This window comes from Chiloscyllium plagiosum, chromosome 36 (assembly GCF_004010195.1).
Source record: "Chiloscyllium plagiosum isolate BGI_BamShark_2017 chromosome 36, ASM401019v2, whole genome shotgun sequence".
NCBI classification, from domain to species: Eukaryota; Metazoa; Chordata; class Chondrichthyes; order Orectolobiformes; family Hemiscylliidae; genus Chiloscyllium; species Chiloscyllium plagiosum.
The window spans coordinates 31,943,350-31,963,313 of record NC_057745.1 but is presented as its reverse complement, the minus strand read 5'-3'; the positions used below and the strand labels follow the sequence as shown (position 1 = coordinate 31,963,313).

At 44.1% G+C, this 19,964-nt stretch overlaps 1 protein-coding gene across 1 annotated transcript in view; it reads left to right on the top strand.

The window, feature by feature from the left end:
- Positions 1 to 19,964, top strand: part of LOC122540857 (cell migration inducing hyaluronidase 1) — a 289,057-nt gene that overhangs the window by 265,030 nt on the left and 4,063 nt on the right. The window contains exons 21-28 of the mRNA XM_043677069.1: positions 3,449 to 3,604; positions 5,096 to 5,276; positions 8,097 to 8,312; positions 13,863 to 14,074; positions 14,922 to 15,107; positions 15,445 to 15,649; positions 16,585 to 16,671; positions 18,295 to 18,452. Of these exons, the coding sequence (XP_043533004.1) occupies positions 3,449 to 3,604; positions 5,096 to 5,276; positions 8,097 to 8,312; positions 13,863 to 14,074; positions 14,922 to 15,107; positions 15,445 to 15,649; positions 16,585 to 16,671; positions 18,295 to 18,452 (1,401 nt within the window). The remainder of the gene's footprint in view (positions 1 to 3,448; positions 3,605 to 5,095; positions 5,277 to 8,096; positions 8,313 to 13,862; positions 14,075 to 14,921; positions 15,108 to 15,444; positions 15,650 to 16,584; positions 16,672 to 18,294; positions 18,453 to 19,964) is intronic.

Genomic DNA, 19,964 nt, shown 5'->3' with positions numbered 1-19,964 from the left:
GAAGAAGTTCCTCTTCCTCTCAATTTGAAACAGCCTTTTGCATTTCCCAAGGCTGTGGCCTCTTGTTCTGCACCCATTCCAAGCCCAGGAGGAAAATCCTCTTTGTATCTGAAATGCAACTGTTTAAGAAGGGCAGTAAGGACAAGCCAGAGAAGCATACACCAGTGAGTCTGACCTCGGGTGGTGGACAAGTTGTTGGAGGAAATCCTGAGGGACAGGATGTACATGTATTTGGAAAGGAAAGGAATGATTAGGGATAGTCAGCATGGCTTTGTGTGTGGGAAATCATGTCTCACAAACGTGATTGAGTTTTTTGAGGAAGTAACAAAGAAGATTGATGAGGGCAGAGCAGTAGATGTGATCTATATGGACTTCAGTAAGGCGTTCGACAAGGTTCCCCATGGGAGACTGATTAGCAAAGTTAGATCTCATAGAATACAGGGAGAACTAGCCATTTGGATACAGAACTGGCTCAAAGGTAGAAGAGGTGGTGGAGGGTTGTTTTTCAGACTGGAGGCCTGTGACCAGTGGAGTGCCATAAGGATCGGTGCTGGGCCCTCTAATTTTTGTCCCTTACATAAATGATTTGGATGCGAGCATAAGAGGTACAGTGAGTAAGTTTGCAGATGACACCAAAATTGGAGGTGTAGTGGACAGCGAAGAGGGTTACCTCAGATTACAACAGGATCTGGACCAGATGGGCAAATGGGCTGAGAAGTGGCAGATGGGCTGAGAAGTGGCAGATGGAGTTTAATTCAGATAAATGCGAGGTGCTGCATTTTGGGAAAGCAAATCTTAGCAGGACTTATACACTTAATGGTAAGGTCCTAGGGAGTGTTGCTGAACAAAGAGACCCGGGAGTGCAGGTTCATAGCTCCTTGAAAGTGGAGTCGCAGGTAGATAGGATAGTGAATAAGGAATTTGGTATGCTTTCCTTTATTGGTCAGAGTATTGAGTACAGGAGTTGGGAGGTCATGTTGCGGCTGTACAGGACATTGGTTAGGCCACTGTTGGAATATTGCGTGCAATTCTGGTCTCCTTCCTATCGGAAGATGTTGTCAAACATGAAAGGGTTCAGAAAAGATTTGCAAGGATCTTGCCAGGGTTGGAATATTTGAGCTACAGGGAGAGGCTGAACAGGCTAGGGATGTTTTCCCTGGAGTGTCGGAGGCTGAGGGGTGACCCTTAGAGGTTTACAAAATTATGAGGGGCATGGATAGGATAAATAGACAAAGTCTTTTCCCTGGGGTCAGGGAGCCCAGAATTAGAGGGCATAGGTTTAGGGTGAGAAGGGAAAGATATAAAAGAGGCAACGTTTTTTCACACAGGGTGGTACGTGTATGGAATGAGCTGCCAGAGGATGTGGTGGAGGCTGGTACAATTGCAACAATTAAGAGGCATTTGGATGGATATATGAATAGGAAGAGTTTGGAGGGATATGGGCCGGGTTCTGGTAGGTGGGACTAGATTGGGTTGAGATATCTGGTCAGCATGGATGGGTTGGACCGAAGGGTCTGTTTCCATGCTGTACATCTCTATGACTCTATAAGGCTCATTGTATTTTTGGCAATATATTCCCATGGATTGGGGTTTAGCTACTGGCCAGGAACCAAAGTGTAGGCACAAATGGGGCATCTTCAAGAGGTCAGGCTGTGATAGAAACTGTTCCACAAGCATTAGTTCTGCATCCTCAGCTTTTTACAATCTACATTAATGACCTAGATAAAGAGAGAATAATGTATCGAGGTTTGCTGAGTATACGAAGCTACGTAGAAATGTCAGGTGTGAAGAGGACACAGAGAGAGTTATAAACAGGTTAAATGAGTGGGCCATAATATGCCAGATGTGGAGAAGCGTGAGGTTATTCACTAAGAGTAGAACAGAAGAATATTTCTCAGAAGGCAAGCAACTTATAAGTATTAATGTTCATAGAGACTTGGGAGTGTGCATGCAAGGAATTCCAAAGATGGGGCCCAGGTACAGCCAAAGTTAGGGAAGCAAATGGCATGTTGGTTAGGGAAGCAAATGGAAATTGGAATATAGGAAGAAAGAGGTCTTACTGCAGTTATATGGGGCTGTGGTGAGAATACATCTGGAATACTGCATGCACTGGTGATCTCCATATTTAAGGAAGAATACACTTGCATTGGAGGCAGTAGGGTGAAGGTTCACGGGATTGGTCCCTGGGATGAGCAGTTTGGCCGATGATGTGTTAAAAGAATGAAAGGTGATCCCATTGAGACATTCAAGATTCTGAAGGAGCTTGATAAGGAGAGGTTATTTCCCTGGGCTGGGGAATCTAAAACAAAAGGGGACAGTCTAAGGATGAAGATTTATCATTTAGGACAGAAATGAAGAGAAATACCATCACTGAAAGGATTTTAAATATTTGGAATTCTCCACCCTATTGTGTTTTCAAATGGGGCTGGGATACTGAACTTTGGTGTCTGAGGGATATGAGCACTGGGTGGACAAATGAATTTGAAGTTGGAGATCTTTCATGGTCGAATTGAGTTGGAGAACAGGTTCAACGTGTCAAGTGGTCTTCTCCTGCTCATATCGGTTATGGTCTTATAGTTGAAGAGAAGACTGAAGGAGGTTATGTCTTTGAAATCTGAGGAGAGAATGAGTTAGATGAAGTGTGATGAGTTAACACTGTAGCAAGGCAATGCTGTTGATAGATGGAGAACAAATATCTGAGGCTGAAAATCCTGGCTGGAGTTTGTGGGCAAGGCTTACCTTTTAAAAGATGAAAGGCTCAGAATTGAAGGGAGTAGAGGAGATTGAGAGATAGCAACTGAGACATAACGCTGGAAGATAGGGAACAGTGAGGTGACAGCAAAATAATGATAATGAATATAAAACTGGATCATCTCCAAAACAAAAGATAAATGAAGATCAAAGGAATGTCAGTGACATGAAATAACCAACTCATGAGCCTTGGGGATTGCAATGGAAAGTGAGTTACAGGATGGGTCACAAACCTTTCTCAGTCTACATTGCAATCAATGGCCATAAATTTAACCTGTGGTGCCCCCTTCAGCCAGAAGCAATGACAATTGTTGCATGTCTCCTCCCTCGACTGAAATCATAAAATAGAGCTTGCATTGTTAGAAATGGGATATGACATATTTATTTTCAACTATAGCAACTATTGTGCAATCAATTTGCACACAGCAAGATCATACAAAACAATAAAGCAAGTGACCAAAAAGTTTGCTTTTGATGGACAGATTACCAGGGGAAATCCGTACTATTTATTTGAACAATTCCTTGGGTTATCTTTGGCCCATTTGAACAGCTAAACAAGATCTCAGCTTAATGCTAAAAGATAGCAACATAATGATCCCTCGTTACTGTGGCCACATAACACCACTTGTTAAAGATGTGCAGTCACAACTTTTGACTTGGAGGGTGCAAATGTCATGTGTCATTTTTATACTTCCAGTGGTGGAACTTTTCCAGATGATGACGGGGCCAAACAGGAGGTAAAAAATTCATTGTTTGTTGGGGAGAGTGAAAACCGTGGAACTCAGATGGCAGAGAATCTTGTCTGGGGGCCGAGTGGCCTAGATCACAGTGGACGAGTTCTTCCAAAAGGAGTGTGAGTATTTCAATAATTCTGTCGTTAGAACCAAAATAATTTTTTGTCTTCTGATCTCAGTCAAGTTACAGTCTCTTTGTGGTTTTCACCTTTTATCACTCACAACAGCAAGGTGCAGGATGCAGAATCCTTCAGTTTGCTGTCGGAAACTCAATATCACTGTCCCTACACACATTGCAACCAAACTTGATTGAGCAGTGCTCATGCAGTCAACAGAGAGATAAAGGTCATCTCTCGGATCTGTACCACCATTCTATTGTTCTTAGCTGGTTTTCCCTACAAAACCATTTTCTCCTCTTAGTTCTCTGTCCCTCCACATCCTTCCCCAATGAAAATCTATGGATTTCAGAATTGAAAACTGCAATTGGTGCAGCCATTTTGATTCCCCAGTTTACCTGCCCTTTGTATAAAAAGCCACTTCCTGATTTTGCTTCGGATTTAAATGGCCTGATTCTCATGGTAAGATTATGTTCATGTATTCTCTTCACACAGTAGATGATGGGGTGGCACGATGGCTCAGTGGTTAGTACCGCTGCCTCACAGCGCCAGGGACTCGGGTTTGATTACCGCCTCGGGCGACTGTCTGTGTGGAGTTTACACATTCTCCCCCTGTTTGCGTGGGGTTCCTCTGGGTGCTCTGGTTTCCTCCCACAGTCCAAAGATGTGCAGGTCAGGTGAATTGGCCATGCTAAATTGCCCACAGTGTTAGGTGCATGTGTAGGAGAATGGGTCTGGGTGGGTTACTCTTTGGAGGGTTGGTGTGGACCTGTTGGGCCAAAGAGCTTGTTCCATACAGTAGGGAATCTAATCATGCAGCTTCCCTGTGTTGTGTTTTGATGTACATGTTCCGTTTTAGGGGGCTCTTAAAATGCTGTCAATCACAGCCACTTTGACACAAGATGATGTATTGGTCCCATGACTCCATCGAGCAGGTAGCAGAATTTGAACATTTTTTCTTAACCTCCAGGTCAACATAGTCTTATTTTCAAATAAAGAACTGAGTTTTGTGTTATACTAATCTATATCAAATTATCACTTTGAGGTGAAGAACCTAGCATCCTGATATCCCGATCAGAAGTTTAGAATGATCAATATTCATCAGATTGCTTTCAGTCTTCTAAACACAAAACTCAAATTTAGTTCAGCCCTTCCTCATAATTCCATTCTCTCAACCTTGGTGACATTCTGGTAAAACTTTGCTGTATCGGACTTCATTTTTAAAAAGAGCTCTATACCACTGCACCAAACAGATCATTGAAAAGGTTTTAAGTGTGTGTTGTTGAAAATTTTGGGTACAACCTGTATTCTTTGTTTTATCCTGGTAAGCACTTGTGAAGTCTTGCAGTAAGATCTTGTGCTGAGTGAATTGAATGATATGTTGAGCAGAGAGTTGCAACATTTCTCTGACCCACTCTCCTCAGCAGCGATCAGCGACTCATCCTCGTAAACCAAACTAAAATTGAGTGCTGTATTTTCCCTCTGTGTTTCCAGGACATTCCCCATCCGAGGAATGCAGATCTATGATGGCCCGATCAACGTAGAGAATTGCACTTTCCGTAAATTTGCGGCGTTGGATGGTCGCCACACAAGTGCCATTGGGTTCCGATTCAATAACTCTTGGCAAACCTGTCCAAACAACAATGTGACAAGTATCACTTTCCAGGATGTACCAGTAGGTTCTCAGATTTTAGCATTTTTATCTGTCATTATTCAAACTGTCACAGGATTTCTGTATTTAATATGTATATTTCAAATTGTAAAATGTCAAATGAAAAATGAGATTTTTCTCCAGGATGTAAAATACTCATTAGAAAATGGGGAAGTGAGATAACATATAAAATTTATTCTCTGTGCTGAGCTAATTAATGTTATTCACTGAGTGATGGATGTCTCATTGCAAGATAGTCTGCACTGTTAATTTGTATGTTCTCATAAACAAGTTAGACGTAGAAAAGATGTTATCCTGCCTGCAGCTTCCAAAAGAGAGAAAGTGAGGGCTGCAGATGCTGGAGATCAGAGCTGAAAATATGTTGCTGGAAAAGCGCAGCAGGTCAGGCAGCATCCAAGGAACAGGAGAATCGACGTTTCGGGCATAAGCCCATGCAGCTTCCAAAACTAAGGGTAAAAGTCTTACATTAAACAGCAAGCTGTGGGATTGAGATGAGGAGGAATTTTTTCAATTAGAGAATGAAGCTGTGGAAGTCTTTACCTCAGAGAGCAGTGGAAACTCAGATGTTAAATATGTTCAAGACAGATTTTTAGATACAAATGACATCAAAGAAGGTGGCGTTGAGGTAGATGATCAACCATGAAGTAGAATAGTGGAGCAGACCTGATGGGCCTGAATGTCCTACTCCTGTGTTCCTGGATCTAGAACTAGTGCACTTGGAAATATTAAAGGCAAATTCTCTTCCACCGAAGACAAGGTCCTGTCTCCTTCACTCTCCCTAGCCTCTGAAACCTGGCCCTCTGATGAACTCCCCGTTTCGCTGGAATCTCCCTAAGGCTTGCCTTTTTATTGCGGTTCCATCACTTCTCCCACTCAGGGACTACCTGTTATTCCAGCACTGGCCTTCTCTTGTTTCTGGTGCTGTAGGGACAATAGAGCTGCCAGCCAATCAGATAGACCTGTAGCTTTTTACAATGGAGCATGCTCCCACAAGAGAGTAGAAGTCCCATTCTGAAACAATTAAGGCTGTTCCCAGTGGAACATTGCTGCAGGGCAAATGGATTTCCGATGGGCAGGCTGACCACAGATCTGGAGGTCAACTCTGGCAGCAAATACAGCTCCCAGTAAAATACCCCCTGTGGAGTTCTTCAGTCAGGAGGAGCTCGGTGCGACCAGATGATTTGAGACAAAACTGTCGTAACATTTTATCGAGAAAGTTGGTCAAGCCACACTCCAGAGACTCAATACTCAAATCTACGTCATACTTCCATGCAGTACTGAGGGAGCACTGAATTGTCAGAGGCATTCTTTAGAATAGAGAACATAGAACAATACTGCACAGAACAGGCCCTTCGACCCACGATGTTGTGCCGAACATTTGTCCTAGCTTAAGCATCCATCCATGTACCTATCCAATTGCCGCTTAAAGGTCGCCAATGATTCTGACTCTGCCACTCCCACAGGCAGCACATTCCATGCCCCCACCACTCTCTGGATAAAGAATTCCAGGCAACATCCTGGTAAATCTTCTCTGCACCCTCTCCAAAGCTTCCACATCTTTCCTAAAGTGAGGCGACCAGAACTGCAAACAGTACTCCAAATGTGGCCTAACCAAGGTCCAGTACAGTTGCAACATCACTTCACGACTCTTGAATTCAATCCCTCTGCTAACTGAATTAAAAATCACAACACCAGGTTATAGTCCAACAGGTTTAATTGGATGCACACTAGCTTTCGGAGCGACGCTCCTTCATCAGGTGGTTGTATAACCTGGTGTTGTGTGATTTTTAACTTTGTGCACCCCAGTCCAACACCGGCATCTCCAAATCATTCTCTAACCGAGTCTCCAAGGTTTGTAATTCGTCATGAGTGACATTGTATCATACAAACACAGAGATTAGGAGCAGACATGGATCCTTTGGGCCTTATAAGCTGCAATGACATTTAATAAGATCCTTGGCTGATCTGTTTGTGTTTTGAACTTATATTCCCATCTATCTCCTTTGATCAATTCCCCTGCTCATCATGTATCAATCTCACTCCTCCACTGCTTTCTGAGGTAGAGAATTCCAAAGTCTCTCAAGCCACTTTGAAATATAGTCTCACCAATGTCCTGTTTAATTGAAGCATAACATCCTTACGTGTATGTTCAATTTCTCTTTTATATTGGAGGACAGCATTCTATTAGCTTTCTTGATAACCTTTTCAGGACTCATGCACTGAACAGCTGGATCCCCTGTGCATCTTGGAATTCGACAGCCATGATTAGTACTGTGCCTGTTTATTTTTCCTGCCAAAATGAACCACTTCACATTAGCCATCCGCTAGACTGTACCCCCAACACCACTACTGCACCCCACACAACTTCCACCCCCGTTCCCCGAGTGGAAAAAAATTCCCTTTGAATAGAGCTATACTTGCTATTTTCCAGGCTGACGGAACCTTCCAAAATATAGCGAATTTTGAGAAACTAACAGCAATGCAGTTACAAACTCATTAGCATCTCTTTTCATACTCTAGCATGAAATCCATCAGGACCCCAGGACCAGTTATGTTCAGTGCCTGATATTTCATCCTTTCTGGCACCAATGTAATCAATAGTAGAATACATTATCTTTTACTTTGTTGTACAATTTGGCTGTAGTGTTTCCTGCATTCTAGCAACTTCAATTCTAAACACTTAACTGATTACAAAACACTTTATATGTGTCCTGAAGTTGTTAAAAATAGGCACCACATAAATGCAAATTTTTCTTTGTTTTTCTGACCTTACAGCTTTGCGAATTCAGGCATTTATAACAACTGTGGCTCTCATCTTTTTAGATCACATCACGGGTCTTCTTTGGAGAGCCAGGTCCCTGGTTCCATCACTTGGATCTGGATGGTGACAAGACAACTATCCTGCATGATGTGGACGGATCAGTGTCGCAGTTTCCAGGAGCTTATATTGTTAAACATGATAACTGGCTGCTCAGGCATTCGGATTGTATCGATGTACCAGACTGGAGATCTGCAATTTGCAGTGGTCATTATGCACAGGTAAGAAGGGAGTTCTATTTTTCTTGTCTCAAGCTATTTTTCCTGCAGGACCTTTAACTGATATGGATTACGTGTGATTCTAGATTGACAGTTATAAGAAATAAGTTATGTGCTTGACGTATAACTGCTGTCTGAAATGGCCTGGCAAAAGAACACACCTTAATGGAAATCAAGGCTAGTGACAAACACTACCTTTCTCAACAATGCCTACCTCCCATGAAAAAATTAAAGAAAAATTAAGTCAGGTTTCTGGCAACTATGTGCTTCTCCAGGGTTGGTATCAAACAGGGATGAAGACCAATGTTGAGAAGGGAAAAGAGGCTCAGAAAGACCATTAAGACTCTTAAAGGAACAATAGCGAAGCTGAATAGCACCCTGGCAGTTTCATTCATCCCGGCCTCCCCCGAGGAGCAGAAAGATAATTTGGAGATTAGAGCGTGCAAACACTGACAAAGGAACAAATCAAAGAGAGAAGCTCTACCAGGCCAGGATTCCATGTAAATCTTGGGACAACATCTCAGAAAATTCACAGTTTCCAAAGAGGCAATGACATCATTTGGTGAAATGGTCGCAGATAATTTGATGTTTGAAACAAGTTTCCCTCTTGCTGCCAATTCTGTGGAGTTCAATCAATTCCTCATTCCTGAGTCTTACCGGTTAGTGAAATGGGGTAGACTCTATCAAGACATTATTTCCAATTCTTTTCAAGGAGGACTCGGGCTCCATTTCAGAAGAGTTGTTGGCACAGAGAAGGTAGATTCACGGTTAGAGAGACTGCTTCCTGCCTGTTTTTTCTCATTGTATGCTAACTGCAAGATGCTTACATTCATTTCCATTGTTCTCCCCAGTTCCCCCTTGACTAATGGAGTTAACACATGCTGTGGGTTCAGTGCCTGCTCATCCAGTGCCTGTTCATTAATGTGCAGAGCTGGAGCTGGGTACGTGGTTATGCTGTTGCCACTCGAATGTGTTATGTGTTGCTGCAGTCTGGTGCATTGGAGGAGAGTGGAAACTGCTGTAGATCAGGTGTACAGAATAGAGATTTTAATATACAGTTGAAAATACTTTGAGGAATCTTAAGACATTTCAAATAACTAAATTTCAGGCAATTGCAAAATAAATGCTATATCCGTCATCATTTTTTTACCCTATTTTTAAATAACTAGCATACAGCAATTCAAAATCAACTAATTATTTTAAGTGTGTAGTGATATGGTGGGGCCATTCAATTCCTGTTATTCAGTTAGATCTTGTCTGATGTGTTTCTCCATTCCAAAAACCCACCTTACTTCCATAACCCTTATCTAATAAACATTTCTCACTCTTGGTTTTGACATTTTGGATTGATCCTCAAACCTGAGCAGTGTTTTGGGGCTAGGGAAGTATTCCAGATTTCTGTATCCTCTGATTGTCATTGAAATTGTTATAAAAGTCCCACTGGTTCATTGTTCTCTTTGAGAGAAGGAAATCTGCTGGAGAACGCCCAGCCTGGCCTACATGTGACTCCAGCCCCACCCACAATGTGGTTGACACTCCTGAAGTGAATCACTACAAGCGTCTCAGGGGTCCACGAGTTATTCTGAGCAGATGGCCAACAGATGCCAGGCTTGCCACCTGAAAAGAATGGAAGAGCATCAGGAATTTCCTGGTGAAGGGGCTTTTGCCCGAAATATCGATTTTCCTCCTCCTCGGATGCTGCCTGACCTGCTGTGCTTTTCCAGCATCACTCTAATCTTGACTCTAATCTCCAGCATCTGCAGTACCCACTTCCGCCTACCTGAAAAGAATGACCAAGTTTCCTTTGCTTAGTTCCCTTCCTCACACAGCACTCGGCCAACTCAAATGCAAGGTGAGGTCACTCACCCTGAATTCACAGTTCATCCTTCGCCACTCATTGGTGATCTCGAACTGAGATGTGAGCCTCTGTCAGACTGGTGGCAATGGCACGGTCGCTAGTGTTTGGGCTCCTGAGCCCATCTGCTCCAGGCCAGCTGCATCCTTCTATTTCTCTCCTTGCTTATCTGTTTTCTTTTCTTTGTCTTCTGACACCTTGAGGGAAGCCAAAGTAGTGCTTCACTGTGGTCAGTGGTGGTTTGGAGTTGGGGACTCAGTGGTCATTGTCTGTGGCAGTGCTCTGCAGGTTATTCGTTCTTGGCTACAGGAGGCCTGACAGGTGGGGACTCCTTCAGGCCCAGGACATTTTGCAGAGACCTTGCAGAAGCCCTGGAACTGTGTTAGAAGGCCCCTCTTGTACCAACGATGAACTCTATGTAATTTCTTTTTATTCTTTGTGTAATTCAAAATGGTGCTGTATTTTAGCGACAGAACATTTATCAATGTATCTTTCTAGATACAGTCAAAAGTCACACAACACCAGGTTATAGTCCAACAGGTTTATTTAAAATCACAAGCTTTTGGAACACTACTCCTTTGTCAGGTCCTGATTTTAAACAAATCTGTTAGACTTCAACCTGGTGTCGTGTGACTTCTGACTTTGTCCACCCCAGTACAACACTGACACCTCCACATCTCTCTAGATATATGTGACAATAAGTAACTGTGGCCATAAATGTTGCTGGGTAAAAATCATGGAATTCCCTCCATAACAGCATTGTGGGTCAACCCACAGCAGGTGGGCTGCAGTGGTTCAGGAAGGCAGCTCATCACCACCTTCTTAAGGACAGCTAGGGATGGGCAATAAATGCTGGGCCCGGCCAGTGACGCCCACATCCTACAAATGAGAAAACCATGACTCATAACTGGTTTTATTCTGACACTGTTTCCAGGTGATCTTCCTGCAATGAAAACAAAATGTAAATTATTCCTCCTCAGTCTTCATCTCATACTCACCTTTTCTCAAGATTTAATCTTTCATTGTGATATGAGATGTTATTTCCTCTTTGGTTCAACATCTACTCTGAGGAGCCAGGAGCCCTTATGCCATGGTTTTTAACACCAACCATTTATGCCTCCTCCTTTCAGAGCTCACTGAATGAGCTCCATCTCCCTCCTGCTTTGGGTGGCACGGTGGCTCAGTCGTTAGCACTGCTGCCCCATCGCGCCAGGGACCTGGGTTCAATTCCAGCTTCGGGTGACTGACCATAAGGAGTTTGCATGTTCTCCCCATGTCTGTGTGGGTTTCTACCAGGGGCTCCAAAGGTAGCTCCCGTACTTCAAAGGTGTGCACGCTAGATGGATTGGCCATGCTAAATTGCCTATAGTGTCCAGGAATGTGCAGGCTAAGCTGGTTAACCATAGGGAAAAAGACCCCGGGTGGGGATACTTGAATGGAGTAGTGATGGGTCTACGTAGCTTGCTCCTTGCAGGGTTGGGGCAGATTTGATGGCCTCTATTTGCACTGTAGGCATTCTATTCCTCTATGAGATTTGATAGAGGTTTTTCAAAATCACAACAAAGTTATTCAGAGCAGGTTGGGAGAAACTGTTCCTAAAGGCAGCAAGAAGCAGGGGGACACTGATTTTAAAATGGATAGTGAAAGAATCAGTGGTGACCTGAGGGTAAGTTTTAAATCTAGTGTGGTTAGGAGCTGGGATGCATTACCTGAGAGTGCAATGGAGGAAGATTCATTCGTGGCTTAACTTCAAAGGGAAGTAAATAGTTACCTGAAGGAAGAAGATGAAGGAAAAGGAAGAGTGAGTGGAGTAGCTAAGTTGTTGTTACAGAGATGGAAATGTGTTCCTGAAGAAGGGCTTATGCCCGAAACGTCGATTCTCCTGTTCCCTGGATGCTGCCTGACCTGCTGCGCTTTTCCAGCAACACATTTCCAGCTCTGATCTCCAGCATCTGCAGACCTCACATTCTCCTGTTGTTACAGAGAGCCAAATTGGACATGACGGGCTAAATGGTCTGCTCCATTCTATGATTCTATGAATTAACAGCAAGTTCACCAATGATCGTTAGACCCTGCCTACAGATTGGTGTTTGAATGAGGAGGAAGCACAGGTCATAAGGTTTTAACCCACTTCCAGGTGGCTCCATTGGATAGAAATGGAACACTAGAATAGACATTCTCCGGAATTCATTCCTGAATCCTGCTGGAACAATGAGAAATCTTGGAGAACTTTAAGTTCCAGTTTCCAGGGAAATCTGCAGAATATTGTAAATATTCTGGATCTAATGCCATTGGGTGAAACTTTCACTCTGCCAAATGTCGCCACCTGCAGGGATTGGAAAACTATGCTCTCTCAGCCCACGACAGGCATCAGCACAACAGAGTTTTAGCCAAATCCTTTTCTTTGTTTTTCACCTTCTTAATGTTGTTAGAAGGAGCTCGAGTTAAGCTCTTAGCACCTTTCAGGAATGTAACTCATGATGCCAAACCAATGAAGGCTGTTTTAAGATCAGTCACCAGAGACCTGGTCATAGGAAGAGATTGTAAGGGGATACCTTGAAGACTGAAAGAGAGAGAAAGGTTGGTCTCTACAAGGTGACCAGAATGATGAACAGCTTCACTTCCTCATGGAATTCCAAAATACTTCAGCCAGGGAGGTTCCCATGAAGTTTACTTATGGATACAAGAAACGGATTTGTACACGGCAAGGTCTCTCAAACAACAATGAGATCACTTTTGGTTGTGAGATAAATAATAGTTGGGACACCAGGAGAAACCAGACTTCATAGCAGCTTGAGAGGGCAAGCAGTGTGTCAGGACAAATCCAAAAGATGGTAGCTGGAACAGGTCAGCCCCCAGTACTGTACTGTACTGTACAGGAAGGCCAGCTGATGTCCGTTCGGCAGAGCTCATTCCTGTGACATTCTGCCTTGGAAACAAGCCCAATGAGCTGCTTTTCCCATTTTCTCATATCATTTTCTACCTCTCGATGTGCAACTAGTGCCTGACAGTAAAAGGTTTAAATTGTGATTGAGCTGTAATTGGATAATGTCCTGCTGGTTACAATTCAGGCTGTCACTGAACATCAGGTACTATACTCCCGTGTGGGTTAAGTAGAATGGATGATCTGTATAAAATAACTGACACCTGGAAAATCATTAATGTTTTTATGATGATATACTGGTTGTAAATTGTCCTTCAGGAAGGCAGATTTTATTTCATTGATTTCCGTCAATTTTGAATGAATTTGAAAGCTATGAGGCTACATTTTATAATTTACAGCTCCCAGCTCAACCCACAATGGGCCAAAAAAACTGAAGGGTTTAGAAATTGCTCACTGTGGCCTCCGAGCCTGAGATTTGGGAAAGTGTTTCTGTAATGTAAAACTCTGCACCAGTGGCCATATTAATGTGGGTATTTTAACATCAGAGATGGGTTTTGGGGCTAATTTGCTGAGATTATGTTGCTGTGAGAACCTTGGTAATCGCCAGCACAGAACAGCAACTCAAGTTGCACGTTGGATGGAATCTCTGAGTTCTGACGGTAGGGAGAAGGAGACACCAGCGCTGACAGCTTGATTTGAACCGAATGATTTGCTTGTGTTTTCCTCTCTAACAGGTCAAAGCATCAAATTGCAGCAACTAAAGGAGCCATGCTGCAGTTTCTTAGCCTAACTATTAGCTTTTGTTTTGCTTTAGGTGTACATTCAGGCCAGGCGGCCAGCGAACCTGAAGATGAAGATGATTAAGGATGAGTACTCCAATAAGCCACTGTATTTAAAGGGTGCCCTGGGCAAACATTCCCATTACCAGCAATACCAGCCTGTCGTTATGCTGCAGAAAGGGTACACTGTGCATTGGGATGGTCCAGCACCTCAGGAGGTTACCCTGTGGCTCATCAACTTCAACCAGTGAGTCATCTTTCATGGGTTCAGTTATGCCTCACTAGTTAAGCTCGGTTAACTCTGCACTGTCAGCGTATTTGCTATTTCACTGCCATTTAGAGTCAGTATCCTGGCATGCTCCTGTTCAAACCAAGTTGAGTATTATCAAGTATTCACAGAACAAAAGCCCACTATGATGAATTAAATTTTACCCAATTGGAGCAATTGGGCAATAGCTGGCTGTGATCGTAGAATCCCCACAGTGTAAAAGCAGGACATTTGGCCCATTGTGTTTACACTTACCCTCCGAAGAGCAGCCCATCCAGACCCACACCCCAACCCCATCCTTGTAACCCTGCAATTACCATGGCTAACCCACCTATAGTGTCAAATTCCTGGACACGATAGGCAATTCAGCATGGCCAATCCACCCTAACCTGCACACCTGTGGGAGGAGACCCACACAGATGCAAAGAAAATGTGCAAACTCTACACAGATAGGCGACAGAGGCTGGAACCAAACCCGGATTCCTGGCACCGTGAGGTAGCAGTGCTAACCGCTGTGCTGCCCTATGTTGTTAGACTCAGTGATGAGGATGTTAATTGTGAAGTGAATAGTGTGCAGGCCGCTGTCCAACATGTGCTAGCACCACCAGCTAACCCTGGCCCACATTATTGGGTGTGGAGACTCATATCGCATTCAAGTGTAGAAAGCACTAAGGGAACTGAAAGCCTGTCAACAAACTATCAGCTTGATTTGTTCAATGTGTATTAGGATACCCTCGGATTTGAGTGTTCAGCTGCTTTGCATAACTTGTATATTACCTATAAATGAGCTTGTAACTGCATCACTGATATTTATTGTCCATGTTAGGAATGATTGGATCCGCGTGGGACTTTGCTACCCTCAAGGCAGCACATTTAACATCATATCAGATATTCATAATCGCCTGTCGAAAAGAACATTCAAGACTGGGTATTTTCTGCGGACACAGCAGATGGATAACCTGGATCGTGGGCATCCAAGCAGGGGCTACTATTTCTTCGATGAGGATACTGGGTGTGTTCTTTGCGTCTATATTTAAAATGTTGCCTTTATATTGCAATCAAGAATAAGAAAAAAACTGTATGTAATATTTCCAACTGAGTGCAGGACACACAATGCTGAAATGCAATGGTTAATTGTAAATGGCTGAAATCTTCATTCTGCAGTCACTATCTTCATTCTTAATGTTAAGCCAAAATGTGTACGGTAAATTTTATTTTAGGGATGAAATATATTAGTGCTTTCTTCTGTTGATTTACAAGATGAACTTGTATTCATGAAGCTACTCCATTTGCTATAAGTAACTGATTTATCTTTCCCTCTCTTCCACCCCAACCCCTTCCCCTCAAAGACTACTGTTCCTGAAAGTGAAAGCCCACAAAAAGCGGGAGGCATTTGCTTTCTGTTCCTCAGCAGGCTGTGAGAGAATAAAGATCAAAGCTTCCATTCCAAAGACCAGCAGGATCAGTGACTGTGCAATGAAAGCTTACCCCAAATACAGTGAGATGCCAACTGTCGATGTGCCAATGCCACAGCGAATACCTACAGAACAGCTGGTAATTTGTTATTCACTGCGTTCTGTTTTATTAGCTAACCCATTCAATGGTAAGAGTTAGGGCTCTCTTGTGTCCTTGCCCGGGTTGTGTTATCTCAGCCTGCTGCCCAGGCACATCAGACGATCAAAGAAAACATGAGCTCTCAGCTAGGTTTAGTCACGTCAAAGATGGGACTTGATTCCAAATAGCTACACCAGGTGGTCGGTGTGCAGCAGTGAGTCAAATAGCCATTTCACACCCTGCTTGGTTTTACTTTCTGGCACAACTGAACACACCTTACTACCTGCTCAGTTTAGACAGCAAGGAATTGATAGTAAGAGCCTTGAACAGTTTGAGATTTCTGCATGGAGAGTAGTTATATTCATTTTGTCTTCAAATCTGTGGCTTCATCTCTTCCCCCATCTCTCTCCTGAGTCTCCCAACCTCCATCTTTCACTCTGATAGTTCCTTGCTCTCTCTCTCTCTCTCCCCTTCCCTCTGCCTGCTTTTCCATCTCTCTTGCTGCCTCAGTTCATGTCTCCCTCTATCTGTTTCTCTTCCTCCTTGTCCCTTTATTTTTTTCCCTCCTTTTCTCTCCCTCCCTCTGTATTTCTCTGTCTCTCCCTCTGTCATTCATCCTGTTCCTTCTTTCCCATTGTTTGAATTTGAGTTTTGTAGAGGATTCAAAGTCGAAGGGAGATAAGGGGCCAGTGGTAGAGGTGAGGTTGAGGGCTGCACAGTGAGGGAGGAAAGGGCAGCACTCTGGCGAAGACGACACTTTGTGGGTCTGAGATGGAATGGCATGTGACAGCGCTCTTGTGATCAACTCCTTCGGGCTCACTGAGCAAGTACTTAAGTTAAGAGACGGCATTTGGAAGTGTCCCAACCTGGACAGTCTGGAAAGCCCAATAATATTACACTGACACAGTTTCTGTTCCTCTTTTCTTTTCATGCAGACCACCAATGATCACTTCCTGGAGGTCAAACTTGAATCCTATCAAACCAGGTTCTTCCATATCAGACAGGACCTGGCCTACGTGGATGTGAGTTTCAGCAGTTTTCAGTTTGATGTTGATGCTTGTGGGTTTTGGGGAAAAGTGGGGGGAGGGGGGTCAATGCTGCCTGGGCTGGATACACACAGGAGCATCAAGGTGTGATATCTCCTGTTCCACAAAGAGTCATAGAGATATACAGCATGGAAGCAGATCCTTCAGTCCAACTCATCCCTGCCGACCAGATGTCCCAACCTATTCGCGTCCCATTTGCCAGCACTTGGCACATTTCCCTCTAAACCCTTCCTATTCACATACCCATCCAGATGCCTTTTGAATGTTGTAATTGTACTAGACTCCACCACTTCCTCTGGCAGCTCATTCCATACACACACCACCCTCTGCGTGAAAAAGTTACCCCTTAGGTCCCTTTTATATCAGTCCCCTCTCACCTTAAACCTATGCCCTCTAGTTCTGGATTCCCCCAACCCAGGGAAAAGACCTTGTCTATTTATCCTATCCATGCCCCTCATGATTTTATAAACCTCAAAAGGTCACCCTCAGCCTCCGATGCTCCAGGGAAAACAGCCCCAGCCTGTTCAGCCTCTCCCTATAGCTCAAATCCTCCAACCCTGGCAACTTCAAGTTTCACAACATCCTTCCTATAGGAGGGAGACTAGAATTGCACACAATATTCCAAAAGTGGCCTAATATAACCCACAGAAGAAGCTGTGTGCCAGGTCTGTGAGGTAAAATAATCACTCCTGCTGGACAAGGGCACAATCTTCATGCGTGAAGCTTCAGTAACACCCTCAAAGTCTAGCTTTCTGTAAAGGTGCCTGGCCAGCTCCCATCAGGGCCTGGTGTGCGCACAGACAGAGAAAGGAGACCAGCACTTCCACAAATCCTGGCCTGGAGGTCAGGGAGCAAAAAAGGGGGAATGGGCACAAACTTAGGGATGATGCCAGGATTTAGTAGGATCTCATTTCTTTTGGTACCTATCAAAACATTGACTGAAAATGTGTGTGGAATTGTAACCTGCCCATCACACCATTCAGTCAAGTCACAGCAGCTCCCCGAGGTGGTGCTCCATGTGCCCTCTCTCACTCAGCAAAACACTGCTGATGTCAGACTTGAAATCATCAATGCAACTGTTTACTGTTGCATTACACACACTCTGCTATCAGCATCAGATCATTTCCTTTTTAGTTGCTGCTACTGCCTCCCAATGACTGTGAACCACTTGTGTATCAGTGAAGGATGGTTTGTGAATATCCTCTGACAACCTTATGCCACCTGAAGCCCAGAGGTGGTGTCTCTTTGGCACTTTGAGTACTCCAAGCTGCCACCTAGATTGTCGATCCTAGGTGAGGGTGACCCAGCCACTTGCTTAGCCCTTTCCCCTTTATTTTCCAATTGATCCAAGGGGGGTTATACGAGAGGATGATTTTTGTTGGTGCTAGCTTTTCACACAGCCATGGAAGTTAAAAATACCCCGACGTCTCCCCTGTGTTTCTGCCACAGACACAATGGGTTGGAGGGCAGGAGAGGGAGAGAATCACCTGCAGAAAATTCACAAGTTGCTTGAGATTTATATGAAGCAGCCAGGAGTCCGGTGTCGGATGAGGTTGCTGGCTTTGAGCATTTCAGCCATTTTTAATCTCTTCTTGGCAGATTAATGGAAGGAAGTTTTACCACGCTGACGACGGCATGCAGATCGTTGTGATAGACGGACAGTCTGGAAAGGTGGTCGATAACAGAAGTTTCCGAAATGCAATCTTACGAGGAATTCCAGTCCATGTCGAGAATTACGTGGCGAGCATGAAGAACAAGTGAGTCACTGAAACTGTTTCATCATCATCTTCGGTGAAGGAATGAAACGTCAGTGTTGATTAATCCTGAGAGAATTGAATCATTTGGATTCAGTCCAGAGGGAGAGGTTGTGTGGTTGTGGAGTGCCCTCAGTCACTGAGTTGCCTCATTCTCCTGTTTACCCTTCACCAGGAAGCTGGGCTGCAGTCTGCACAGGTAGTCCTGCTGTTTGGAAACAACTAACACAGCTCTGCCTTACTCCCTGGTTTTAACTTTAAGCTGATTTTAATCAAGAACTCTGCGATGAGGTCGAAGACAGGACAGATCGAACGATGGATCCAGGGTCAATCTAGAAGAAATCACTGGGGATGGAACATGGTGGTCCGACTCATCCTGGATACTTTCAAATGGAGTAAAACCATTTCCAGAATTCCTGGCATCCCCCTCGGAGAAAGGGAATTGGAAATGGACTGTTTCAGGAGAAGGGCTTATGCCTGAAATATCGATTCGCCTCCAATGCTGCCTTAACTGCTGTGTTTTTCCAGCGCCACACTTTTCGACTCTGATCTCCAGCATCTGCAGTCGTCACTTTTCCTTAGATCCTGTTTGTCCTTGGCCCATCTACCCCTAGCTCAAACCACAGATAATAAGTTCAGGAGTAGGCCCTTGGAGCCTGTACCACCAGTCAGTATGATCATGGCTGATCATGTATCATGTGTCAGTATCCTCTTTCTCCATCCCCCTTGATCCCTTTAGCTGCAAGGGCCATGTTCAGTTTCCCCCTTGAATATATCTAACAAACTGGCCCCAACAGCTTCCCATGGGAGAGATTTCCACAACTTCACAACTCACTGAGTGAAGAAATTCTTCCTCACGTCAATCCTGAATGGCTTTCCCCTTAGACGGTGACTCCTAGTAACCCCAAACCTATTGCATTTTGAATTGTTCCCACTTAGGATGAAAAGTCACAGTCCTGAACTCTTAATTTTGTTTCTCTCTTTCCGTAGCTGCTGCCAGACCTGCTGAGTTTCTCCAGCACGATCTGTCTCTGTTATTGACAGATCACCTGTATTGTTTTCCTGCCTGTCACTTGCATGAGAAAGTGAGGACTGCAGATGCTGAAGATCAGAGTCAAGAGAGTGATGCTGGAAAAGCACAGCAAGTCAGGCAGCATCCGACGAGCAGGAGAGTCAATGTTTCAGGCATAAGCCCTGCCTGTCACTTGCCCATGTTTATATGTTGGTGATCAGGGACTCAGTTCACTTCACTGTTTGCAGGGAAAATATCCCACGGCAGATTTTCTAAAATTGTGGTCAGAGTTTTGCCTGGAATTTGTCACAAAGTTAAAGTTCCAATCAGAATTTCCAGCCATTGGCTTCAAATGTCAGAAGCCAATGTCAAATGTCGGTGGCACAGTGGTTAGTACTGCTGCCTCACAGCGCCAGAGACTGGGTTCAATTCCCGCCTCAGGCGACTGACTGTGTGGAGTTTGCACATTCTCCCCGTGTCTGCGTGGGTTTCCTCCGGGTGCT